Raw genomic sequence first — 27,791 nt, forward strand, 5'->3', positions numbered from 1 at the left:
TACAGTAATGAAGTACGATACTTGAATCTTTTTAATTCTATCAAAACAGGGAGCGTCAAACCCTATTGTTACTCTCATAAACCACACCCCCTGTCTGATATTTTTTTCCATTCTCAAATAGAGATTCCTCAATGTTTGGGCATTTGATTAGCTGGTCAATCCAAAGAGGTCTCGACACAATTGGGCAATTCATCAAAATAAATTTCCAGAATCATTTGAATGAGAATTGGACTTTGCTCTCTTCCCTCTCGCCTCTATAAAATTCACACGCTCGACTGCCCAGATTGCAGGTACTTTCTGCGGTCTAAAAGTTGGAACTTTAGATTTCATGATTGTCCTTCTCTAAACAAGCATCCCCTCTTCTATCAAGCCTTATCTAAAATTACCTCTCCTCCGTTCAACATCTCTGTAAAGTCAGAACTTGACTCCAATTTTTAAAATTTCCTTCTTTCTCTCCATAATATGAAATGATCTCCATCATACTGGCCAGAAACATTGAAAAAAGTGCAATAGAAGCCTAAAAAGACATCATTAATATTTTTGAGTAAGCGGAGCACATAAACTCAAAAATATGAACTTTTTTTCAGGTTATCAAGATGTACGCCTGGGAGATGCCGTTCGAGAAGGTGGTTTCTCTGGCTCGGGCCTACGAACTGAAGGCAATCACTTCAACCTCGTATCTCCGTGGTATATTCATGGCCTTCATGGTGTTTACTGAACGGTTTACTTTGTTCATCACCCTGCTGGCTTATTCGCTCCTGGGACACCGGGTCACTTCTGCTACTGTAAGTTATTTCAAACAATATTTATATTTCATCTCATACATACCATCATCGCCTTGGCAGTTTATCTAGGCATTCGCGCTGTTTTCCTCAAGTTCTCAAACCATTATTTTAAAATTTGAATGCCTTGATGCACTGTTTTCGACTGTCAGGACCCAGAGTCTGAAGAGAGAGGGCGAAGAAGACAGTTGAGAAGTACCTGGATATCAGATCACCAAATACGACTAAACCATTTCAAGCAACGTTTCTTGTCTTTCTCCGACGATACTTACCACAGAGCTCCAGTGTTTACCTCCGTACAACCAGCTTAGGTCAAGTTATCTTCATTTACCTTTATTATCTCCGATAGTATTTATCATTCATAATCTATAATCTTTAAGTTAATGCAATCATAATCAATATCTCCATACTTAGGTCGAACTTCGAGAACACGGATCACGGCAAAAGGTTGGTCGTTTGAATTCTAATATCATCGATTGACGTTCAAGTTGGGGAATAAAAATAACGGTTTCCTACAAACGAGACAGCCTTAAAAAATTAACCTGAAGTCGGCTTCAGACGCCCGAAGTTCAAAACTGGACGCAAGAAGTCATATACAGAAGATGTAATATTTTCTTAATTTTTTCATAGTCAACAACAATTCTAATAGCTTTGTTGTCTTCAGCATTGGCTCTTACAACTGTAATTTAACACATTACAGTCTTACTAGTTAAACAAACCTTACAACAAAAACTTTCAAATCATGTTTTAGTTGGACATTGAATAAATAATGTACAATTTCTGTTTCTAATTATCGCTAATGTAAAAGTATTTAACTGGCTGCGAAAGAACTGGCAACATCGCATTTAAGCAAACTGACACATGCGGTTCCCTTCTTGAAAAAGTTAGTTAATAACTTATGCGCGTATAGGTAAATATAAATCAAAGAAATCGACTTTTATATTTCGCAAATGATAAATCCAAAAAGTCATTTTTTTGGTTATTCTCTGGGAATTATCATCATTATTTTGTTTATGTTTTTATTGTATAAACGAGATAAATAGTGAAGTGACAATTTTCTTGCAGATATCCTAAATAAAACGAACGTGTTTAAAAAAAATGTATTTTCTATAACGTTTGAAATTCAATAATATCAAAGTAAATTTAAAATACAGTAATCAAAAAGGTAATTTTATCTAGTTTCTAAAAATGCCATTTGATTTTACGATATCTTCAAAAATAAGAAAAATTTTAGCACTTTTAAAATCCCGTGGAAACATTTCGAAATTCGATGAGAAATTTCAATGTTATACAACGGATGAACAACTTTCTTTGGCTGTATAAAAATATGTATACATACATCTTTCCACAAACTATGTTATGGCCATTAAATGTATCTTTATATTAATAAGAATTTTACATACACGGTTGTTTATCAATTGTTTTAAATATTCATCAGGTTTACATATTAGTAAGTCTGTAAATGTCTGTCTCTTTTCCAAAAGACTCTTAGCTTTAGCTATTCTATTATATATGCACCCTACAACTCTCTCTTCTTTTGTGCCTGCAACCTTGTTATTTTATTTATCTATTCCAAATTTGAAAACATCCATATTTGATCAAACGCAGAATCGATATGTGTGGCCAATGATACTGACGCACGTTACAAAAAATTCAATAGAATGTGTTGTTTTATACAATTCCAGAAGGATTCTCTGATATTCTAAGGGGGTATTTCACTATCTCTGATTATGTTCTGACTAAGCACTAATCCGCGGATTAGTCATTTTTTCGTTTTCACTATATCTGAATAACGCTAACGCTCGGGTTAAAGTTCGATTTGACGAATCAGTGCTCGAACCTCACGTTAGGCGCTATTCCTCGAATCAAAGATGGCGTCAAAACATTCCGAGTTTGACAGCGGAGAAGTGAGTCGAATTTTGTTGAATGAATTTGAATGCTTGTATGATCCATCCTGAATTATTTGATTGTGTTCAAAATAAGAAACAATGTATTAATTCGACACGAATCTTTCTAAAATGACCTGATAATCAACATAACATAACCAAAAAAATGCACACTTTGCGGTGTGCGGACTGTGACGCATGACAGCCGTGGCAGTAGATGGAGTAACTGCAAACATTTTGCGATGTTGCCAGACTATTTCGAGTGTTATCTATCCGGAAGCTCGGAAACAATGGTGAAACGGTCGCCGTTGAATAACGAAGTTATTCTGATCTTTAAAGCCAGCCAACGGATAGCTAGTCAGATATTTAGCCCGACATAGTGAAATACCCCCTAACGATATCAGATGGTCGTATTACTAAAAATTAGATTCGTCATATAATAATACGTCATTTCATTACTCTATGAACTGATTTACTTAAGTTTTCCGTAGAACGTGCATAACTTCATGAGATAATGGTCAGTGGCCAATAAGCTAAGTAGTTTTTCAAAAGATATAAGACTAGTGCCAAAGACGACCTCGCCACTCAATGTGCAATGTTATTTCCTATTAGATTAGCATTTTGTGTTGCATTCTTACATGTGTTTATATTATTTTATGTGACGTTGATAGCAGGGCCGGACCTAAGTCTCTTTGATCCTCATATTCTAGTATCCTTTTATCGCGTTGAATCAGTAATGATCGCATTTGTGAGATGACCAGTGAAGAAATTAATTTCGTCATCATCGTCGGCTCCACAATCCTTGTCTGTAAGGCCCTCTGGTTCTACTTCCTTAAGTAGTACCAAAATTGCCCTTAAGGCCCTCCAAGGATTGGCAGCCGATGATGATACGAGTACTTATAAGAAGTCGTGCTTACCCATAAAATTTAAGACTTTTTCGCTGTGATCTGAGAATGGGAATGGCAGTTTAAAGTTTTTAATTTGATGGGTAAGGCAATTCTTTATCCTTAAGTAAGACCAGAATAACACTGTCATTAATTTTAAGGTTATCCTCAAGGACATTTCCTTATCCTTAAGTAGAATTGGAATTGCTCCTATTGCCGATTTCTCCCTCCCTCCATCTTCCTCAAATTCCTTGTACCCAAGGTGTAATGTGTGAATGAAAGAGTATGTGTGCAAGCGAGATGGAATGCTTGCATAGTTAATAAATACGTATGAAAGGTAGTTCTCGTCCTCTTTTGCCTGTCACAATTCCCCGATTAAATACCACAAGATACCAACCAAAGTGTTCTCCCTTCATACCAACATCGGCATACATTCTAAGTCATCACACAAGGATTTAGTGTTTGTCTTCACACCGTCCAACCACCAGATAGGGTTTTCCAAAAATTCTGATTTCTGCAGACTATAATAACCGTACTATCGACGACCTCCGTGGATTAGAGGTAAGGCTCTCGACTAGCAAGCTGAAGATCGCGGGTTCAGATAGTAAAATAATATCTGTTATCTCACTGGCTCCAAACGGTTGTGATCAGATGAGACTCTTGTGCGGTAATCAAATAAAAGAAATCCTAATTTTATTTTCTGTAAAGCTAGGACTAATTTTTATGTCGCTCGTCTGTATTTTTTTTTATACATTCCGGTTTAAGATGGTGGCCGTTTTAACCTGTCGTGCTCTGCAGTAGCCGATAGGCACCATCAAAAAATCATTTCGCTGCTTATAAGTTTCTGACTTCCTAGGTCCTGGTTACATGTTACATCTGCAGTGGTGGTTTCGACCCTGGTGGAAAGCAAATATTATTAAATTTAGTAAATTTGCGTTTTACACTGATAACAGATGTCAAACATTTTAAAGTTGTCATTGTCACACTCCAATAATAACACGACTCAGTAGATATGCACTAACAATATTTGAGTTACTAGTTTACGCAAAGTAAACCTTTATACTACTGTAAGTAGATTACATACCTATTTTGCGTTACACGCACATAGTTGTTTTGATTTGACAAATGTAATCACAAAATGAATATTTTCTATAATTTATAATTTGTCGGGAGGTCATATGGATTTTATAAACGCCTTTAGACTCTAGAGCAGGAGTTGGGAACCTGCGGCCCGAGAGGCTTTTTGTGCAGCCCGCCTGCGCTTTCGGTGCGGCTTGATGACTAATGATTAAAATAATCTTTCAGAACGCGAGAATGGTTTTCTTTCACGGTGTTTCATATACATTTTAAGACATTATTACAAAACCAAGAGACAGGTATAACATAGCTGACAAGTACTTACGTATGCACCTTCGTTACTGAAAAGCAGTTTACACACAAATAAATAGGTCAGAAACGTCCCCTTTAAAAATACCTACTGCTAATTAAAGTGGGAACTCGCTTACAGATAAAATTACAGTTGTGGATTCATTTGTAGAGGCATTTAAGAAGGGAACAATTCTCGTGTTTGATAAATCTCGAGATGCAAACTATGTGCTGTAAAAGTCGGAGAAAACCATTTTGGTGTGCTGGGTGTAGTTTTAATTAACATTGGATAACTCGCACAGTGATTTAACTCGTAAGTTAAAACCAGTTTTGTGTTCTGAATGAAAAGGTAAAATTCTGATTGTGGATTCATCTGCTGCCGCATTTTGATGAAAAACATTATCGTGTTTGAAGGGCAGTTATAAAATCCAAGATGCAGATTATTTGCTGAAACCATTCTCATGTGCTAGGTGTAATTTTAATCAAAGCTTTAATCTTACGTTAAAAGTAGTTTTGTCTTCCGAATGATGTGTTCAAATTCCGGAAGCGGATTCATCTGCTGACGCATAACGAAGGAATTACTCTATTCCGTTATAAATATCGTCTTTAAAATCTTGTTCTACATCATCGTGTTTAACATCATCATTGCAAATGCTCATAGCGTCTAAGTGCTAATTTAGAGTTTTATTTCGTTGGTGCAAGTGGTTCGATGCTAAAAATAAATTTCTTTAACCAACACTAAAATTACCATTCGAACAAGTATTAACAAAAATATTGATACATTTAATCAATTTTCTTGATTTTATGACGCTCTTTATCAAATGTTTAAATATTTGCTCGCACTGGCATCCAATTAAGACGACAAAAATCCTGTTGGTTCAGATAAACTAGTTTGAACTAGGTTTTTTTTTGACACATCGTGTCAAATCATTTTAGCCAGTCAGCTGTTTGATTGTTCAAACCTTGACATTAGTTTTGGATACAAAATACAAAACGTTCAAATTAGTTTACTGAAACAAGAACTGGCGTTTTTGTTTAGGTGTACCGATTTGAAAACAATTAAATTGATTTTCAATACAGATTTTTTTTATTCAAAATCAATTTTCTCAGAAGTAAGGAAAGGTTGTGTTCAATTCTATCGGTGTATTTTTTCAGTGGTTTTGCAAAGTAAATTTTTTTTTAAAATTAGTTTTTTTTTTGAAAATGGGTATCACGGGACGCCTGTCGGATGTTAAATATCAAAATTGACATTTGTTGAAGGAAGTGAAAATGAAAGTAAACAAGTTTTTTTAATTTTTTTATTTATTAAATTTAATACACGGTGTCCGGAAACTCGTAGTACAAGCGGGAAACTGGAGAATCTACACCACATGGGGAACCCAAAAAAACATAAAATTTTTTGATTTGAGCATTTTCAAAAAAAAAAAAAAAAAACCAAAAAAAAATATTTTTCGGCTATTTTAGGGTTAAAGTTTTTTCTGGTGTTTAGGGTTGAATAACAGATGTTTTAACCCTGCAGAGCAGAAATATTTTATGATTACACCGGGTTAAATGAAGGGTGATTTCAAAATAATGCTTCAAATCCGAGTTTCTTCATTTGTTTTACTTTCAAATAGTTTTAATTAGTTGGGTACTTTGATCTTCAGTAATAATTTATACGAATTTGATTTAAAAAAAAAAAAAAAAAAAATCAACTTCAAACTCGATTTACTCGATAACGAAAGCTCAAATAAAAAAAAAAAAATACTACAAAATCGACTCCAAATGTGATGTAGATTCACCAGTTTCCCGCTTGTACTACGAGTTTCCGGACACCCTGTATAATTACATTTAATACCATATAAGATATGGGTAGTCCCACAAAGCTGTGACAATCAGCTTGTCTGTAGGTTCTACCATTTAATGTTATAACATAATACACATTAGCTTAAGTTGAAATATTAATACCAAATATAATGTTTAGGATAGATAAACGTTTTGTTCATTTATTAACCACTTTTTTGTCAGTTTAGGGCAAGGTTCCTCATTATTTTTCAAGTTAAAGTTTTCGTTAAATTTGTTATAAATCACAGGTATCAAATAGTCAAGTGTTCTGCTACCATACTTATTTGATATTAGTGGAATTTTTAGGCCTTTTTTTTCAGTAAATCTTGTTTTGTGACTATGCACCAATGGCTTTTTGTACGCATTTTCTCCCGCATTATCCATAATTATAATAAACCAGAGAAGCCCTTTAATTGGGAGTAGGCCCTCAGAGCCATACAGTAATTTTAAGTTGTTTCTTTGTTTGTAAATGCTAGGCTTAACAATTTTTTAAATTATAGCAGTTTGTAGATTTTGAATGTATTTAATATTAATATTACTCGAGTGTCCCCAAGTTCGAATTCCATATCTAAGTATTGATTCGACCATAGAATGATATATAAGTTTGAGAGTACATCGAGGCAATACAAATATTAATTTATAAAAATTACTCGCCAAACATCGGAGCTGGTTACAAATTTTGATCACACTTTTGTCCCATTTAAAGTTATTGTCTACGATTATGCCAAGGTAAGTATATTCGTTTGCAAAATCAATTTTTTCACAGCAGCAAATATTATCCATTTTTTATGTATGCAATCAAAATTATGTGCAGTTATTTTAGGTAAGTTCCACATTTTCAAGCTCGGTGATCTTATATACATGCATTTAGTTTTTTTGACATTAATAATTAATCTTACATCATGAGACCATTTAAGTAGCTCGTTAAAGTCAATTTGTAATTCTTGAATAGCTATTTCAGGGTTTTCATTAGAGACAACTAGTGCAGTATCATCAGCAAAAATAAATCTACGGGCTATTTAAAAAAGTTTAGACATGGCAATTACATATATAATGTATAATTTTGGTCCTAAAATTGATCCTTGTGGCACCCCTGATTTAATAAATCTAAAATTACTCATTACATTCAAAATCTTTACATACATTTTTCTATTTGTTAAATAGTTTTTGAAAAATGATAGGAGTTTACCACGGATTCCTATGATTTCGAGTACCTTGATTAATTGTGTATGGCTGAGTGTATCGAAAGCTTTTGAGAAATCAATATATAATACTAGTACATGTTTTTTTGAGTTAAGCTCTGAATTTATATAATTGGAAAATTTTTCGAGCAGTTTATCACAGCTTTTATGTTTTTGGAAGCCATACTGACATTCATCAATAATGCCCAAATTATTTAAATATTTATCCAAATTTATAGATATATATTTTTCTAATATTTTTTCTAATGCGGGTAATAAGGAAATAGGCCTATAATTATTTATTACGGTGTGATCTCCATTTTTAAAAATGGGCCTTATGATGCTGCATTTTAGTTCAGCTGGAATGTGACTTGTGTCAATAATTCTGTTAATTAGGTGAGTAATTATAGGATTAATTATAGTCTTCATATTTTTTACAATAAAGTTATTATTTTTAAAATATAAAAAAAGTTTATTATAAGTTAAAAAATCATCATCGCTTAGAACAGATTCATTGTCAAATTTAGTGAGTAGGTATAGAGTTTTGGCGGCCGGCGGAAAAAGTCGAAGCACGAGGCTGGCTGATTGAAGCGTCAATCCGTCGTCCCATTTCCTTGTGAGAGGGTCGTCCCGTCTTGCCAAGCAAGAGTCGATTTTACCCCCCAAGGTGCGCCAAAAGATGTTTTACATCAACTGTGGCTCTTTTGGTGAAAATAGCACATTTTAGAATGTTCGAAAAAATCTTCCAATAAGTCGATTTAATGTGGGAAAGGTATTTATATTGGGTTGTCAATAGAAAAATCAATCTTGAGCGATAAAGTTGCGAACTTGGATGTAGTTTAGATACCTACGGTTTTGTTTTGGAACTTGAACTAAATGCTCATCTGCCGTAAGAAAAATTTTCTGTCCATTTCTTTGAAATAGAGTTTGAAGCAATCTCGCGATCTTTAACACCCTTTATTTTATGTCCATTTCTTTAAAATAGAGTTTGAAACAATCTCGCGATCTTTAACATCCTTTATTTTATGTCCATTTCTAAATAGAGTTTGAAACAATCTCGCGATCTTTAACATCCTTTATTTTCTGTCCATTTCTTTAAAATAGAGTTTGAGCAATCTCGCGATCTTTAACACAGTTTATTTTATGTCCATTTCTTTAAAATAGAGTTTGAAACAATCTCGCGATCTTTAACATCCTTTATTTTATGTCCATTTCTAAATAGAGTTTGAAACAATCTCGCGATCTTTAACATCCTTTATTTTCTGTCCATTTCTTTAAAATAGAGTTTGAGCAATCTCGCGATCTTTAACACAGTTTATTTTATGTCCATTTCTTTAAAATAGAGTTTGAAACAATCTCGCGATCTTTAACATCCTTTATTTTCTGTCCATTTCTTTAAAATAGAGTTTGAGCAATCTCGCGATCTTTAACACCCTTTATTTTATGTCCATTTCTTTAAAATAGAGTTTGAAACAATCTCGCGATCTTTAACATCCTTTATTTTCTGTCCATTTCTTTAAAATAGAGTTTGAAGCAATCTCGCGATCTTTAACACCCTTTATTTTCTGTCCATTTCTTTAAAATAGAGTTTGAGCAATCTCGCGATCTTTAACACCCTTTATTTTATGTCCATTTCTTTAAAATAGAGTTTGAAACAATCTCGCGATCTTTAACATCCTTTATTTTCTGTCATTTCTTTAAAATAGAGTTTGAGCAATCTCGCGATCTTTAACACCCTTTATTTTATGTCAATTTCTTTAAAATAGAGTTTGAAACAATCTCGCGATCTTTAACACCCTTTATTTTATGTCCATTTCTTTAAAATAGAGTTTGAAGCAATCTCGCGATCTTTAACACCCTTTATTTTCTGTCCATTTCTTTAAAATAGAGTTTGAAGCCTCGCGATCTTTAACACCCTTTATTTTCTGTCCATTTCTTTAAAATAGAGTTTGAAACAATCTCGAGATCTTTAACACCCTTTATTTTCTGTCCAGGTCTTCTCTCTAGCCCAGTTTTACAACACCCTTCAAGCCACCATGGCCATTATCTACCCCATGAGCATATCCTTAGCGGCAGAGTGTCTGGTCACCGTCAAGCGATTGGAAGATTTCTTGATCTTGGAGGAGAGGCCAGACCTTCGCCTGATGGAGTCAAATTTCATCACCGAAAAGGGAAGAATAAATGGAAGATACTCTAAGACTGATGAAGACGATGTTGCATACACTAAGAAGAAAATTGAAGGGAATGGATTCTCTAATTCTGGTAAGACAACACACTTGTAATTCGTTTTAATGAAGATCTAACGATATTGATGCTATCAAAACATCAAGTTTATTTAAATAAAGTAAATGCCCCACAGTGGTAATTTAGCCTGTGTGTTTATAAAGATAGTCAAACTATAAATATTGTGATTTGACAATAAATACCTTTCTTATGACTTATGAATAACTAAGTTGTGGGTTAGTATAAATAAGAATGAATTGTTCTAGAACAATTCGCAATGATTTTTCATGGTTGTTGCACCGGACACTTCACCTTCCAATATTAACCTTCTTCAAGAATACTAAATACTTATATTTGTCCACATGAAAGCAATTCAGAAGTGCATCATATACGTATATCAACTGCGGTTGCACCATACTCAGTTAAGAGATGTCCACATTTTTCCATTGATTTGTTTGTATTTTTTAGCTTACGACCTGCAAGATTTCAACCCAGAAGCAGAAACCAACAGTGAGCTGGCCGTGAACATCAAGGATGTGAAGGCGAGTTGGACGTCGGATAAGTCTGTCCTGTCTCTGGATGGAATCAATGTCCAGATTCCAAAAGGGAAACTTTGTGCCTTCATCGGATCTGTGGGCTCCGGAAAGGTAAACTGACGATATTTTAAAATTCTACTTCATTCTCTTAATCGAATATCTTTACAAATATGGGCGTCCGCAGTTCTCCATGCAGCCCAGGACCGCAAGCAGTGGAGAAGGCTTGTTCACAAGTGAAATTGAAGTAGGAATCACTAAGTATGAAGTCCGTCGAAGGAGTTGACTTCTGGCGCTCAGCTTTCGACATTGACATTTGTAAATTTGAACATTGAAAGTTTTGAATTATTTCGTTATTTTTAGCCTTTTAAAGCGGACGGTTCTATATGTTTAAGTCGTCATGTAATTAAAGTTATTAATTTATTTGTAGTTTATTATCCTGTTTCATTTGTTCGAATTAGGGATACTCCAAATACTCTTGCTAAATTAACTGATGACTTGCATGTAGCTGTACTAGCTGTTGCATAATTTTAGCAACAAACAATACAATAAAAAGTAAAAAATGGCGTCTTACTTATATAATCCACTTAGTACTTAGGCAAATAATGTTTTTTCATTATCATCTTGATGACGTATGCAGATTTCAAAAAATGTTTACATACTCAAATTGCCAATTATTGTTTTACATACAGGGTGTATCGGCACGTACCGGACAAACTTTAACCAGCTATTCCTTAGCACATTTGGAGTAAAAAATGTTATGGGCACTTTGCTGTCCGGTAGCATTTTTTTTTCGATTAAAAACAAAAATATTAAAAATTTCCACACTACATCACTGTCATTGGCATTGCGTTTCGTGTTCAACAGCTGTTATGTCAAGTATGTCAAAAAGCGTCTTCGCTATTTCGCACACACTTAAAAATAATAGTTAAAAATGAGACGAATGGTGCCATGCCATTTCGTTGTGATTGTAAAAGTGCGCCAATATAGGTACACACGTGCACTATTCAACGGAATTCGAATAAAATATTGCACGATGGGTTTCAAACTTTGACAAAGGATAAAACAGTGGTGACATGTGGTGAAAATATGAACAGCAAAGTGCAGATAAGATTTTTTACTCCAAATATGCTAAGGAATAGCTGGTTAAAGTTTGTCGGGTACGTGCCGATACACCCTGTATATTTGAATAGTAAATATTATAATGCATTGTTGAATAGTTATATTATTGAACATTTTTTATTTAATTTCGTTTTCAATTTTCACGTTATTTTAACATACTTGATTAACAGGCTTGATTCTAATAAACTATAACCGTGTATAATTTCAGAGTTCCATGCTGCAACTTCTGCTGAAGGAACTCCCCACAATGTCTGGTACTGTCAATGTTCAAGGTACCATCTCCTACGCCAGCCAAGAAGCCTGGCTGTTCGTGGCTACCGTCAGGAACAACATACTCTTTGGTCTACCATTCGATCACAAACGATACAGAGAGGTAAAAAAATGATGTTCCTGGAATCTCTTTATAAATTAAACCTCTTGTAAATTAAATTTTCAGAATTGAAAGCGCACTATCAAAAATTAAACGCAGACATTTTTTTAGCTTTCATTTTAGCATTAAGTTATTATTTTATTTTATTTATTATTATTTTAGCATTTTAGCATACACCCATTACGAAAAATTACTACATTTAAACATCTTTAATGATTCCTTTCTAACATACAAAACTAACTTCTTAAATTTCTTAGCATGACATATTTCAAAAATATTTTCACATCATTTTTCAAAACTTTTATGTAAACAGTCAATTACAATTCGTGAGCTTATTATAATTCTTGTTTTCAATTCATTTATTATTATCTATCCACACACTTCCTTCCTTTTATAACAATCTCAGGCGAAATTACGTAATGATATTTTATGGACATACGTAAAAGGTACTACAACTATGTAATAACTAAAAATATCTAACTGTATCTTATTGTACTGTGTATGTCTTAACAAATAAATAAATAAATTAATTAATTAATTGGAAAAATATTTAGTTTTAGTAAAAAACAAATAAGGTTTCCAAAATTTATTTCAACTGCCGATCGGGTTCAAAAAAAGTTGAACTGAGACTTGTAGATAAATGAAAAACTAATATTTCGATTTGGGAGGCGGGTTTGGGTACCGCCGCCCTGGGAACCATTTGTTGGATAAACAACACCTCTGTCACAGGTCACCCCAAGGAGTTAGGTTTGGTGATTTAACAGGACTGGTTCGGGGAGATTATTTGACCTCTGCAACTGGTCTCTCGACATATCGCTTTGCGCCGCAGTGGCAGGGATATATTCATATGTCCGTCACTCCTGACCAGAGATGTGCTTTATTTCAAATAAATCCATTTCAAAATGCAAAATGGGTATTTTCCATTTTGCATTTTAAATGCTTTTCTCAATGCATTTTCCATTTTAAATGCTTTTTTGCAACATTCTTCCTACTATCTCCACTCATCTTTTTTTCATAAACCCCAAATATCAGTCGGTCCTCAACCTCGCTATGAGAGATAATTTACATTTGTCAAGTTGCTCCCTGGCAGGAGCCCTGGCAATTGAGTGATACCATTACAAAAAATACTGATTCAAATACTGAACATGGGGCCAAGACGCTATAATATTAAATGTTGGATAGCAGTTTCTATGTTTTTACGTTGGCAACATTAGTCCCGCGCAAATTTTTTGTGGTTTCATAATCTGTAGTCGTGGTGTTTTTGGATTTACCATCATGTATAATGTTTGTTCTACATTGATGTCCATTATTAAATGACAAAATTGTTTAAAAATTCTATAATTATTCTAATTGTTTGACCTGAGAAACCATTTTGCATTTTCAATGCATTTTGAAAATAGGTATTTTGCATTTTGCATTTGAAATACTTTTCTAAAAACCATTTTGCATTTTGCATTTTCAAATGAAAAAGTTTTGACCCATTTCCATTTTGCATTTCAAATGGTTTTGGGTACCCATTTTGCACATCTCTGCTCCTGACACACTGATCCATAGATACCTTTTACCATCCCAGAACTTCCTCTCCTCCCTTTCCTTAAAAAGACCCCCTCACAGCATTCCAAAAGATGACATAGGCTCTAAGGGAAATTATTTTCCTCAGGGCCTCCTATGTGGGGTTAATGTAAAAAAAGTAATTGTTTAATTTATCTTGAAAGAAGATAATTTATTACGTTCGCGCGAGTAACTTGAAAATGGTTAAGTCATGGTAAAATTTCCCAAGTCCTCTCATAGAGATTTATACATTTATTTAAAGATAAATATCGTAGAACATAAACAGCCATATTTTGTTGCTGTGTATTTATTTCTCTTATCTCACGACAAATAGAATGCTGTGAAATTTATGGATGTTTCTATTGAACTTTTCATTTTATCCTAAAGGAGTCTGTGCCCACATAACCGGGTGCACGAGGCACTAAAGAAACACGACACGCCCTACTATGCCCACCGCAACAAATCGACGACATTCTATGCCGCCTATATCGCCACCGGAAAAATATTCTAGCCGTGGATTTTGACGGTCCGGTCATGGTACGCTATGGTGTTGGTCCGTTACGGAACGATCTAGTGGCCGTTGTTTCATATTCATTCATAGAAAACATATTTTTTTGCATGTGCCGATACCCTTACTGTTATGGTATGATACGTTGTAGTAGGTAGTCTTCTATACAGATTCCAAATTAAGGTTTAAATAATATTTGTTTGTTGTTACTTTTTCTCTGTGAAACCTTTCACATCATGTTTATTTTCTCGTAAATTTTATATTATGAACATCTTAATTTTTTTGTCACTAGGCCATATAATGCCTTGCATGTCACTTTTGTTATATTTCACAATGCATTGTCATGATATGACATGGTATGATATGATGTAAGTGCTGCTACAAAGTCAGAAATAAATTACAATCAGAACTTTTCGCGTACTATTTGTGATTCAGCATTTTATTCTTTTCAGTCAAAATGATGCTCAGGTCCTAAACAATGAAGAATTATACCCCGAGGCAACGTTAGACAAATAAATAGCGTTATCGTATTCATCACTTTTTCCCGGTGATAGAAACTACAAAGTTGCTTGAAACGTTAAATCAAGGAGAGATTTCTCCTCTAACGCGATTGCGTTGTAGCATATTTTCACCCCAAGAACATTATTTAAAAAACTCTAATACGTCTATTTTGAAATGATTAAACATTTTTTGGTTTGATTGACGATTGAACCTTCCTACCCAGAAACTGGAGTGGACAACTCTACCATCCGAACCAAATCCCAATTGAAATGCGTATATCTCCTCGACTGTGTGTTCGATTGCCACACACATGCATTATTCAATGTATTGCCATTGACAGCAAGTCTATCTGCCCATCAGCTCGTTCAGATGTCGGGAATTGGGTTCATTTCCACTTCCAAGTTTTGCATTCATTCACGAAAAGAAAAGTGAATGTTAATATTTTCGAATTTTCTTCAATACGGCCATCCCACAATAATTTTGCCAAAGTCTATCTAGACTCAACTAAGTATTTGCAACTGTGCCAGTTTTTTGCCATCTTGTACTTCCACCTTCATCTTCACAAAATCTCTTCAGCTTCTTCTAATTCAAAATTCCTTCCTCTAATTCCATTGGTTCAGCTTGATTTTGTTAGAATTAGTCACAAAACTACACTACTTCAAACAAATTCAAGAGGTTCCCGCAAGGTTCCACTTTGCGCCCTCGGTTATTATTAGGAATGTATGAATTTTTACAAAGCTTTCCAATCATATTTGCAGGTTGTTCGCGTCTGTGCTTTGGAAAAGGACTTCCAGCAGTTTCCCCGTGGAGATCAGACCCTGGTCGGGGAAAGGGGAGTGTCCCTATCAGGAGGACAGAGGGCCAGGATCAACCTGGCCAGGGCTGTCTACAGACAGGTAAACACAGATTTAATTTTTATATATAGTTACCTGACCATTTATCTCATAGTTATAGTTTCCTCTCAGAATTACATAAAAGTATACTCTCTCACAAGTCTTCTGCCAGGAGAGGAATTATTCTACAATGTTTTATTAGTTTCACGGTCGTTGTTTCATATTTTTGGTCCATTTTCAGGCTGACGTGTACCTCTTGGACGACCCCCTTTCTGCCGTGGATGCCCACGTGGGGAGACACTTATTCGCTGAGTGCATCGGGCGCTACCTCAAGGGACGCACTACCATTCTGGTCACTCACCAGCTGCACTACCTTAAGGCTGCTGACATCATCGTCATCATGAAGAATGTAATTAAACTATGCATTATTATTTTTAGAAATGACCATTTCAAATGAATGGAATCGGCTAAACTGGGGAACTTTAAGGGAGGCATTGTCCAGAGTTTCAAATATCATAAGCATAAGGACCACGAGGTTGAGAGTTGAGGACCCATGTTTACCAGGGATATCAGAGCGGGGAACATGATACTCACCTATGAGAAAGAAGATGTCCAGAGTTCGACACCAGACGCAGAATTATATCATGTAATGGTCAGTAATATTTGGTTGGTTCTACCTCTTTTCTGAAAGAGATGATGAAAGATTGGATTAGACAAGAACATAGGCAAATACTCCGTGATGACCATTTACATTTACTTCACACAGGAGGCTCTGAACAAACCAATTTTTCTTAGGGCCTATGTCATCTTTGGGGATGCTATGTGGAGTTTATTTTTGGGGAGAGAAAGGAGTGTTATGAAAAGACCCATGTTGTAGGAGGAAGGAAACACAGAGGCCGGCCAATCGTTCCACGGTCGAGCTGTTGAACTCAAGAACGAGTCGTAAAAACGACGGTACTAATGTCACCGTAAATGTCAACTATGTACAAATGTTAGGTTCGCTTTGGCGTGTTACCCGACTATACACCGGTGGTGAAGGGATCAATTACGCTGATTCCTCAAAGCATCGTCCGTTGAAATACCCGTAGTACAAGGACAGCATTCCCACCTGACGTGAATGCCAAATTCTACAGTGAGGTGTACTGTTATAGTTGCATCTGTAAAAGTTTTGATTATGAATGGGTCTCCTCCACAAATTTTCTCCACAGGCGCTGGACCCTAATGATCGTCTTCACAGTCCTCAAGGCTTCCCATCTAGTTCAAATTATCTTCGAAGCAGGCAGTACCTATACTTGTTCATCCGTCATCATCACCATGAATTAACACATACATCTTTTTGATCCAGGGAAAAATAGAGAACATCGGTACATACGACGAGCTGGCATCCTCTGGTCAGGACTTTGCAAGTCTTTTGGCCGCCATGCAGGAGAGTAAGGACGCTCACGAGGGTGAGGAAGCGAAGCCGGTCAATAAGCGGCACAGAAAGGCGTCACAGGTTTCTACGGTAAGTTTATTAACTAGATCTAAACTAATTGGTCTAAAGTCTCTCACTAACTTACAAGAGGCTTCGCCGACTGAAGAGTTATACGAGATAAAAGCATATCTTGCATAACAACACAGGTGCGGTATTCACATAAACGTGTATTGACCTGGGAGTTTTATTTAAAGAGTTTGTGAGATAAACCCGGAGTTACAAGACAATCTATGGTATGTTGTTCCAGTCCTCAGCCGGTTCGGAGTTTCCAGAAGACGATGAAGAAGAAGCCGAAGAACTGGAAGGTGAGGAACAGCTGACCGGCGGCATGAAGATGAGTACTTTCTGGAAATACTGGAAGAACGGCGGCTCCTTGTGCTTCGTGCTTACCATGGTGCTTGTAATGATATTGGGGCAACTGTCAGCGACCGCTTGCGATTTCTGGGTCACGTTTTGGTGAGTTCTTTTTAATATTCTTATTGTGTATGTATTAAGACAAGACAATACCCTAAACTAAAGCCAGAATCTTAACGACGTAATTGAAACAGCCGTGAACAAAAATATGCGACCCGCGGCCCTGGTGGACAGACCTGCGGTTGAATTTGCCCAATCAAATGGCTAAAATAAAGTGGGAATCTTAACGACATAAAGTCGTGTTAAAACCACAATCACGGCCCGGCGTAATATGTCTTATATAAATATGTCGTATATAAATATGTTGTATATAAATATGTCGTATTTTGATATTCGGTTGTACACCATCTCTGCATTTTCCTGTTTGGTCACGGCATTATTGTTAGCTAAAATATTTGTATAGAGAATTTTCATAAAGTTTTGCTGTAGATACAGGATACAAGCAGAGATGTGCAAAATGGGTACCCAAAACCATTTGAAATACAAAATGGAAATGGGTCAAAACTTTTCCATTTGAAAATGCAAAATGGTTTTTAGAAAAGCATTTCAAATGCAAAATGCAAAATACCTATTTTCAAAATGCATTGAAAATGCAAAATGGTTTCTCAGGTCAAACAAATAAAATAATTATAGAATTTTTAAACAGTTTTGTCATTTAATAATGGACATCAATGTAGAACAAACATATTACATGATGGTAAATCAAAAAATGCCACGACTAGAGATTATGAACCACAAAAATTTTGCGCGGGACAAATGTTGCCAACGTAAAAACATAGAAACTGCAAACTAACATTTAATATTACAGCGTCATGGCCCCATGTTCAGTATTTGAATCAGTATTTTTTGTAATGGTATCACTCAATTGCCAGGGCTCCTACCAGGGAGCAACTTGACAAATGTAAATTATCTCTCATAGCGAGGTTGAGGACCGACTGATATTTGGGGCTTATGAAAAAAAGATGAGTGGAGATAGTAGGAAGAATGTTGCAAAAAAGTATTTAAAATGGAAAATGCATTGAGAAAAGAATTTAAAATTCAAAATGCAAAATGGTTTTTTAGAAGCGCATTTAAAATGCAAAATGGAAAATATCCATTTTGCATTTTGCATTTCCATTTGAAATGGATTTATTTGAAATAAAGCACATCTCTGGATACAAGTATATCGAATTTTGTTATATGGCCGTATAGCCACTCTACTCTACATAAGTTAGCATTTAGCAACAGATAAAATTCTTTGGGGGATCAAGTATCCGACCAAGTGTTCGGGGGATCAAATATCCTGGGGTCAACTGTCCGGGAACCTAATATCGGCGGATAAAATATCGGGAGATCAACTATCGGATTACCAACACTACCTAGCAGAGGATTGAACTTTTTTGTAGTTCTGTCATGAACTATATGTAGAATTTTTGTTGTTTTTATTTTTTTTTTTGATTTATGAAATTATTTATCCAGGATATTACGATGACGAATCTATGAAAAATAATTATATTAGGGAAGTTGACAACAATGTACACTTAGTTTTATTAAAGCAAAATTAATTCACCGATGCTTAAAAATTGCCTGTATTCAGGAGCTGATAGTTAGGTACTACTTTCCTTTACATGAATTTAAGTACATACCATTTTATAACAGTAATTTTGTGACATAAAACAAACAAATTTTGAGATCTCAAATTATTGTGTTTTTCCAGGACAAACCAGCAGAATCTCGAGGAGTCGAGATACAACGAAGGAGAATCACTTGTTGTTGTGGAATACCCCAAAATGGAACGCTTGGAAAGCAATAAATTCAATGACACAGACTACAGCGATTACGTCACAGAGTTCCTCTCTAATGACACCCTTTACTCCATCGTCGGACAAAATAAAAGCCGTTCATATCAATACACCGATTTCAACATCAGTGACAAGATTGGACCGTATTCCACTGCGGAATATCTGTATATATACACGGCACTGATCTCGTCATGTGTGATATTGACCCTTTCAAGAAGTATGCTGTTTTTCAAGGTCTGCATGAACGCTTCTAAAAACCTGCACGACCAGATGTTCCACAAAATTTTACGGGGCGTCATGCGGTTCTTTGATACCAATCCATCAGGTATTTGCATAATTTAAAAATAATACTTGTTTGACCCTTGGAATGCCATTCTACCGCGACCCAGTACTTCTTAGTTGTCCTTACTTGTACCGGGAGGTCTAGCACGGACGATGGATAAAGCCCTACGTCAATACGATGTCAACTGAATTAGTGATCTATGGTCAGTTAGCAATATTCGCGAGCACAAAAAGCCCGTGGAATTTTACGAGCTCCTTGGCTGTCAATTAAATTTCGGTAGATCGTTCATATATGCAACTTTATTAATAATTTCATTCTTTATGCAAAATTACTGGTTTATTAATGAACGGAATGCTATGGTTAATATTTAATGTCACAAATAAAATGACTTTCTTATTAACAAACAGAGCTCTTGAGAATTGAGAGAAATCGTATGCCAAGACCCCACATTTGTTTGGGCTCGCGGAAACGACATTTGTTCGGAATGTCGAATATCTTCAGCGTTACTAGTATATATCAATAAATTACAATATCATATTGATAAGCAGAACTACCTATGATTTTGTAGCGATCTAGCTAGCAAGGTCGCACTATTGATACGCAGACCGAAATTGGTAATTCAAACTGTGAATTAACGTCAGACGGGACGTAAAGGTTAAATAGTAATAAATTGACAATGTCGAATTGAAATAATAACTTTAATTTACGTTGGCAGTGTACTTTTTGACAATTGAAGGGGAGTTAATTAGTTAATGAGGTCTTTAGTTATGACTAACAGCGTTTGTTCCTCCAAATAGGAATGGAATCAATTGATTGCGTCTCGATCGTCCATGGATCATGTAAACGATTTTTTTCAACTCTAAGACCTTAGTTAGTTCACCTCCATTAATTACTTAGTCAGTTATTTTGCATAACGAATGACATTTTCCAAAAACTCGTGCATGTTTAACGTTTATCCGAGACCTTTTTGAGGCCTCGCTGAGATCAGCAGTTTTTGTCTAAACTTTGCCTTAAAGAAATACAGTATATATAATTTAAAAAAAACGGAATTATGACAATTGACGTGGAATTTTGCGATGCACTTTTTAACAGATAAAGTAAACCCATTTGAAAAAGACAAAACGACATTTGGGTTATTTTCTCGCCAGGCGAATAAAATATATTTTAGTATGCTACTAGCATTTTTTTAGGTTCAAAAGCGAGCTACTATTACTACTACTTAGGTGAGCTACTAGAAAATCCTCGGTGGATATTTTGGCACACTAGGGGTTACATAAATCCGAAATAAAGTTTTGTATAAAAACGCTCAGCTGTTTCTTTAAAAAGCTACACAACCTAAGCCTGGCACCAAATTTATTTTGTCCCTTTCAGGTCGCATTCTCAACCGCTTCTCCAAGGATATCGGCGCAGTGGACGAGCTTCTTCCAAGAGCCACAATAGAAGCAGTCCAGATCCTCCTAGTGATGGTCAGCATTCTGTTCCTTGTCACTGTCTCCAACGTGTGGATGCTTCTTCCAGTGCTGTTAATCTTGACCCTTTTCTACATCATATTTTTGCTGTACCTCAGCACTGCGCAGGACATCAAAAGGCTTGAAGGAATCAGTAAGTAGAATGTTATGATTTGTGATTTTCGCAGTCAAAAGTACCAACTATTATTATTAATTTTGGGGGTATTATGCTGTGTTGCGCTTCTTCCTCCTTTATCCGACGTTTCTGACATCTTTGCAATGTCTATAATTAGGACAAATGCTATGAAACGAAAAGATTCTTATTGATTATGTTTACCTTTTACAGCAAGAAGTCCAGTGTTCTCCCATGTGTCAGCTTCCTTGAATGGCATCACTACAATCAGAGCTTCAGGAGCGTCCAAAAGACTGGCGCACGACTTCGACATCCACCAGGTAAGAAGCGTAAACCTTCCTCATTCTATGTTTTTATGCTTGATCATACAATATATACTTAACACCATCAGTCATTTATTTCCTTCCTTTCTTCATTTCTTCATTTCTTCCTTTCTTCCTTTCTTCCTATCTTCGTTTCTTTCTTTCTTCTTTTCTTCATTTGATCGTCTCCTTTTTTCCTTTTTCTTCTACTCTCCCTTTCTCCCTTTCTCTTTTCGTCCTTTACTTCTTTTCTTTTCTTCTTCTCTTCTTTTGTTCTTCTCCTTTTTTCTTTATTTCTTATTTTCCTTTTCTTTTCTTCTTTTATTCTTGCCCGGTATAAACTGTAGAGCCCGGCGTAATTTCCCGAACAATGCAAAAACCATAAATTCGCATTGGTAACTACCTACGCCCAAGGATACAACTTTATAACTTTTATCAAGAAAACAATGTTTGAAATGACTAAATGAAGTTTGCATTCGCGAAATAATAAATACTAAGGACGGGTTGTTTCGGAGAGTTTGAACAATTCATCAAATTTCAACATTCATTTTTGGGTTCTGTGAAAGTCCTATTCAAGTTCTGTTATTATATCATTGTAGGCTAGTTGCTTGAAAAAACTGAAATAAAAACAGAACTTGAAAAAATCTTTCACAGAACTTGAAAATGAACGTTGAAATTTGATGAATTGTTCAAATTCTCCGAAACAACCCATCCTAAGTGTTCGAAAAGTTTAAGATAAATATTTGACTGCCTAATATTTTTATTTGATTTTAAAGCCTGTTTTCGTATAACTGTGTTATTCACAATGCCTAAATTAAACGGCATGAACATTGTTCAATGGAATATAATATAATATGTATTCACATTTAGGTCATTAGTTTCAAACACCTGGTGATTATTGCGAAAATAATACAAATGTCAAGGCTGGTAAATAATTTGACAAATGACTTATTTTATATGACCAACACATGAGTATATTCGAAGAAAGCAGGTGGTTTGCTTTGTGCATTTTGCCGTGTTAATAAATTACAGGTAATTATTATTATTCCTAAGATAGCCTTAAAATAGATTCTTATTGAAATGTGATTTTATTTAGCAAATATTCTCACGGTGGCTTGGTACGAATTATTATGGTATTATTTATTTTATTTGATTTTCATTGTAAGTATCTCTAAATAGGTGACCGGATAAATCAGCACAATGAATAGTCACTGTGTTGAGTTATCATGGAAACCTCTAAATACAGGGTTTTCCAATAAGAGGTGTTATTTTGATATTCAAAGAAAAATGCCATTTTTTAATATAAATGATCGAATGTTTATTTCATTATAAAGAGAAAGGTAGTTAATAGTGAAAAATAACATCAGTCAAATGACCACCACGACCACGCCTACAGGACCATATCCTTTTCATGAAATTTTCCATAACCAAATCGCAATTTGGCTGCCTTATGTCCTCGATAGCCTCACGAATTCCATCTTTGAGGTCTTGAATCGACGCTGGGCTGTTGGCGTAGACCTTCTCTTTCACGTGGCCCCAAAGGAAGAAGTCGAAAGGTGTTAAATCACAAGATCTCGGTGGCTAATTGTGATCACCTCTTCGAGAGATAACACGGTTCGGAAACTTTTCCAGTAAAAGATCAATGGTTTCGTTGCTTGTGTGGCATGTAGCGCCGTCTTGTTGAAAGTAAACGTTAACCAGATTAATACCATCCTATTCCAGCCATAAAAAATCATTAATCATCTCTCGATAGCGCAATCCATTCACCAATAACACCACTTATTGGAAAACCCTGTAAAATATTGTAAAAATTTGGAAATATTGGAAAATACTGTAGTATAAAATAAAGTCGCTATCCGCATCTGTCTGTTTTTGTCCGCTTAGTTCTTCTAAACTACGAAACGAATTTTGATAGAATTTTCAATATCATTTTCTCAAGAGAATTTCTTCCAGAACGTTTATATACACATAATAATTCATATTATATTTATAGAAAGTAGAGACAAGTCGATGTTTTGTAATCAAGTCATAAAAAATATTTTTTCGGACGCTTATATTGCCAACGCTGGCTAAACCTTATGAGATACATCAAAATAATGTTCTACGGAATTGTATATCGTGAAAAGGCCTACAGAAAAGTACATAATTGTATATGTCTATCTCCTAAAAATATCTTTAATATTTTATTTTTTAATAGTTTATATTTAATTTTGTTTTTTTCATATGAAACTATTAAGGTAAATTATTAGTTTAACTGTCATTATTTGTAAATACTATAAATGGCTGATATAAACAAAGAGAGATAAGGCGTAAGACTGCACTGACTGTCAAAGTGGCTATGTAATGAAATTATGCAATCGGTATGTGTTGTGTTCCCACAAATAGTTCTCCAACTCGTCGTGGAAGGAGATTTTAGAGAATAAGTTCTTTATATTAAATCATTGATTTATTCTTCGCGTATTACAAGAGTAACTTCGATGGTCGACCTAACTAGAAGCTGGCTAAATGAGATCTGCAAACACCATGTTTGTCTGGAAGCAGCCTAACTGGCCCTAGCGACTATTGACTACTAGTTGCCATCTTGCGGACTTCCAAGCAATCTCTTTGCACTGCCCTCTATGAGCGCATCCGTGAAGCTCTTAGCCATAAATGAACCACTCACTAGATCAATATCTTCGGGTTTTTCGTACTGAGCCCATGGGTCCTAATGTTTGCCATAGATACAAGTCTGTTCCTGAAAAATATACGTCACTACACGACATACTCACCATCGACTAGGATAGAAACTATAAAAAAGGCGCAACCATAGACAATATAATTCTCATTCGGAGCCAATCCCATTCACTAGCCTAAAATCGGCCAATGACAGCGGTCTATAAACATGCATGAAGTGCGCACTGATTTGTGGAAAATATACGTCACACGTCAGCCATAGAGATTACCGTGTCTTTTTTTCTAACCCACTTTTTTCTCGGAGTTATACCCCCCTGCTCTTAGCTAACTCATCCAACTGGAAGATGTGCGTAGATGTAATTTGCAATAGTAGTGTGGGTGAACGATGCTGGAAAGAGTTTTGAATGCGCGGTTTCATACTAATATTGAAATATCTCTTGACAAATATTCTTGTTTTTTTATTTAAATATTCAACCGTAAAAACTATCCATTTCAAAGTTTAGACCAGATCTCGGAGTAGAGATGTGTTTTACTAGTTGAATAAAAATTAATATTAATATGTTTAAAAAAATGTTTTTCGAGCTTGTCACCAAGCAAGCATAGGATACTAGATTGTCAGTTTGATCCCTTGATCCAATTTTGGTTCTGTCTTTAACATTAAATTCAAGTAGATTATTTTTTCCAAAAGAAAAAACCCTCTCGAGGTAACCCGTCCATTCTCTGCTTCGAAGCCTTTAGAGTTGGTGTGCCCTTTCAAACGTTGATATTGACTATGCCTGATTTAATCTGATTGCAGGATTTACACACTTCAGCCTGGTATCAGTACATTGCTTGCAGCAGTCACTTGGGATTCTGGTTGGACACGATTTGCACCATATTCCTGGCAATCGTGTCATTCTCTTTCGTTATGTTCCAAAACGGTAAGCTTCACCTGAATTTAATTTTTTGTGATTTTTGTTGTCTTGCTATCTAACTGACGGTAAAGTTCGTACAGCTGGATGAATTATTACAGTTGGATGTGACCCACATAGTGTTACAATGACATAATTCTCAGTTAGATTTTCGACTCCATGCTTCATTTAAATTCCCAAACCTATTTTCTTGCCATTATTGTGATTTTCAAATATTTTGCAATCATGGACTGTTCATTTGGTTTCTTCATTTTATGTTGAGAAACTACATTTTTCCTAAAAATTAGGTAATAAACCATTTATTTTTATTTTCGAGATGCAAAGATTTTCGTCTCCAGAATTAATTTTAACTGTGTAACCTTTTTAGTGTAACAGAACAATTGGTAGACCCAGAGGTTGGGTTTATTTTCGGGTAGTACCTAACTACGCTTTTTTTTCGATTTTTGTCAGTGGTGAAGCAGATAAAAAGCATTTGCTTCAGATACACTAAATTACTTCAATTTTTCGATGGGACTGGTCGAGTAAAAAGTGTTCTTGTTCTGCAGATAACGCTCTCTCTGGTAACGTGGGTTTGGCCATCTCCCAGTCGCTGATCCTGTGCGGAATGCTTCAGTTTGGCGTCAGGCAATCTGCTGAGATAGTTTCGCAGATGACAAGCGTTGAGAGGATCCTTCAATACAATAAGATTGAGCACGAGGAAGGGCTGGAGAAAGGAGGTATTTATTACTACATATTTATATACTGGCTGCATAGTTCCCATTAGCACTCAGGTCATAGGCTAGTTGTGATATTAGACATGTTCTATCATTGTTCCTTTAACAGTGGCAACATAGTTAATTTAATAAAGACCACCCTGGATATTTGGTATTGTATCGTGGTTCATTTCATTCCGTCAGTGTGGCATATTAGCACCATTGAAATTTCTTCACTGCCCTCCCATTTCCCTCATTTTTGATTTTACATTAGGTGGTATTGTTAAAGTCCCAGTAGCTTCCTCCAGTAAGTTTATATGTGAAGGACTTTAGCACTATAGTATTTATTTATTGATAAAGTAGGGTTTTGTTCACATGTGAGTGAAAATAATCCATATAGATTGATCCATTAATTGTTGATAAAACAAAGATCAGAATCTTCCCTAGTTATATGTTTAAAGTTTTTCTTATGGTATTTTATATTCACAGAAAAGCCGACTCCAGACGAGTGGCCCAAAGAAGGGGCAATTCAGTTCGACCACACATATCTGCGGTACAGCAAGGAAGCCGATCCTGTTCTCAAAGATCTCAACATTAAGGTCCACAAGGGATGGAAGGTCAGTATTACCACTGTCATGGCTAAATCGTTTCGATAAGTGAATAGGCTTCTGTGATATTACGAGTCTTATTGCTAATAAATATTATAATTTCAGGTTGGGATAGTTGGTAGAACTGGTGCTGGAAAATCTTCACTGATATCTGCACTGTTCAGACTAGCCAACATCGACGGAGGAATTCTGATAGACAATGTGGAGACTAGAGATATTGCGAAGCAGGTAAATTTATTTATTCACTTCGTGAAGGCTTTTTCTTGTATACAATGTTAAAGGTAAAATGTCATCTTCTTCTTAAATCGGTTCCTCATTACCAAGGATCGTGACCTCCACGCCAATTTTCATGGTGGACAAGGATCTACTGCTCCCGGTTCTGAACCAGCTAACACCAACTTACCAGACGCCAGTGATACTTGGTCACTCCAGCGGATGTGACCTTCCTCTACTTCTTCTGCCAAACACTTTGCCAGTGTCTATGATTACCTCCAGGTTGGAAACCTCAGTTTGGCGAGCAAAATGTCCAAAATATCTTAAAATATGTTCATTTCAAGCTTTTCCATAATAGACACATCTGTACATTTGGCTGTACATGGAATCCTGAGCATTTTCTCCAGCATTTCGAGGGCATCTATCTTCTTCGCTTTCTTTTGCTGACTCTAAGTGTTCTCGTTTCTACACCGTATAGAAATATGCGAAAAATTAGCGCCCAGACGAGTCTCATCTTGGTAGTCTGCTCGAGGCGTATTTTTTCATGTAAATCTTACAATTTTATAGGAATTCTGATAGTCCATAATAATGTTATAGTCCACTCATCTTCTCAAGACGTTTCTCTCTATCTCTCTCCACTCCAATTTCCCTGGTGGACAAGGTTTCTACACTCCTCGTAGTCCTGCACTGCCTAAAGAGCCAAGGACACCGACGTTCCGGACATATTCGGTCACTTCAACGCATCGATGATCTTTCTCTGCTTCTCCTGTATTCCACTTTGTTAATATCCTTGATTCTCCTGTAATCCACTTTGCCAATGACCATGATTTTCTCCAGGTTCAAGTTCTCAGTTTTACGAGCAACGTGTTTAAAATATTTTTTCGTATTAATAAAATTGTTTATTTGATGTTTTCCAGGATCTCCGCTCGAGGATATCCATAATTCCCCAGGAACCAGTACTATTCTCTGCCTCTGTGAGGTACAATTTGGATCCTTTCGGGAAGTATGACGATGCTTTGCTTTGGAGAGCACTAGAAGCTGTAAGTTATTCTTCTACAAACCTAGATAAAATATCCCTAAAATATACTCAAAATATCTTATGAAAGCTCCGATTCATTTGTCTTTCCACATATCATCTTTTAAATAATGAACGCTTTGATCGGTGACTGTCCATTTAAATGTGGAATAAAAATGTTTTACTTTGTACAGTGGCATTATGGGTTACATTTAAAAAACCACGATAAAACGCCGGTAGTTTATTTTTTTATTTACATTAGCTTCACAGAGGAGGCCCTG

General features: G+C 35.6%; 1 protein-coding gene across 2 annotated transcripts in view; it reads left to right on the forward strand.

The window, feature by feature from the left end:
* The window catches only part of LOC149411198 (ATP-binding cassette subfamily C member 4-like), a 55,860-nt gene that overhangs the window by 19,463 nt on the left and 8,606 nt on the right, over positions 1–27,791 (forward strand). Inside the window, exons 6-21 of one of the 2 annotated variants that reach the window (XM_089647352.1) lie at positions 588–785; positions 9,917–10,184; positions 10,614–10,792; positions 12,009–12,173; positions 15,489–15,626; positions 15,805–15,972; positions 16,909–17,067; positions 17,285–17,493; positions 19,148–19,557; positions 20,887–21,117; positions 21,310–21,416; positions 24,868–24,991; positions 25,528–25,698; positions 26,164–26,291; positions 26,388–26,510; positions 27,413–27,535. In XM_089647352.1, coding sequence (XP_089503478.1) covers positions 588–785; positions 9,917–10,184; positions 10,614–10,792; positions 12,009–12,173; positions 15,489–15,626; positions 15,805–15,972; positions 16,909–17,067; positions 17,285–17,493; positions 19,148–19,557; positions 20,887–21,117; positions 21,310–21,416; positions 24,868–24,991; positions 25,528–25,698; positions 26,164–26,291; positions 26,388–26,510; positions 27,413–27,535 — 2,901 coding nt within the window. The remainder of the gene's footprint in view (positions 1–587; positions 786–9,916; positions 10,185–10,613; positions 10,793–12,008; positions 12,174–15,488; positions 15,627–15,804; positions 15,973–16,908; positions 17,068–17,284; positions 17,494–19,147; positions 19,558–20,886; positions 21,118–21,309; positions 21,417–24,867; positions 24,992–25,527; positions 25,699–26,163; positions 26,292–26,387; positions 26,511–27,412; positions 27,536–27,791) is intronic. The other variant, XM_089647353.1, reaches the window with a different exon arrangement.

The sequence above is a fragment of the Hesperophylax consimilis genome, chromosome 26 (assembly GCF_061612785.1).
Source record: "Hesperophylax consimilis isolate HC1 chromosome 26, BYU_Hcon_1.0, whole genome shotgun sequence".
NCBI classification, from domain to species: domain Eukaryota; kingdom Metazoa; phylum Arthropoda; class Insecta; order Trichoptera; family Limnephilidae; genus Hesperophylax; species Hesperophylax consimilis.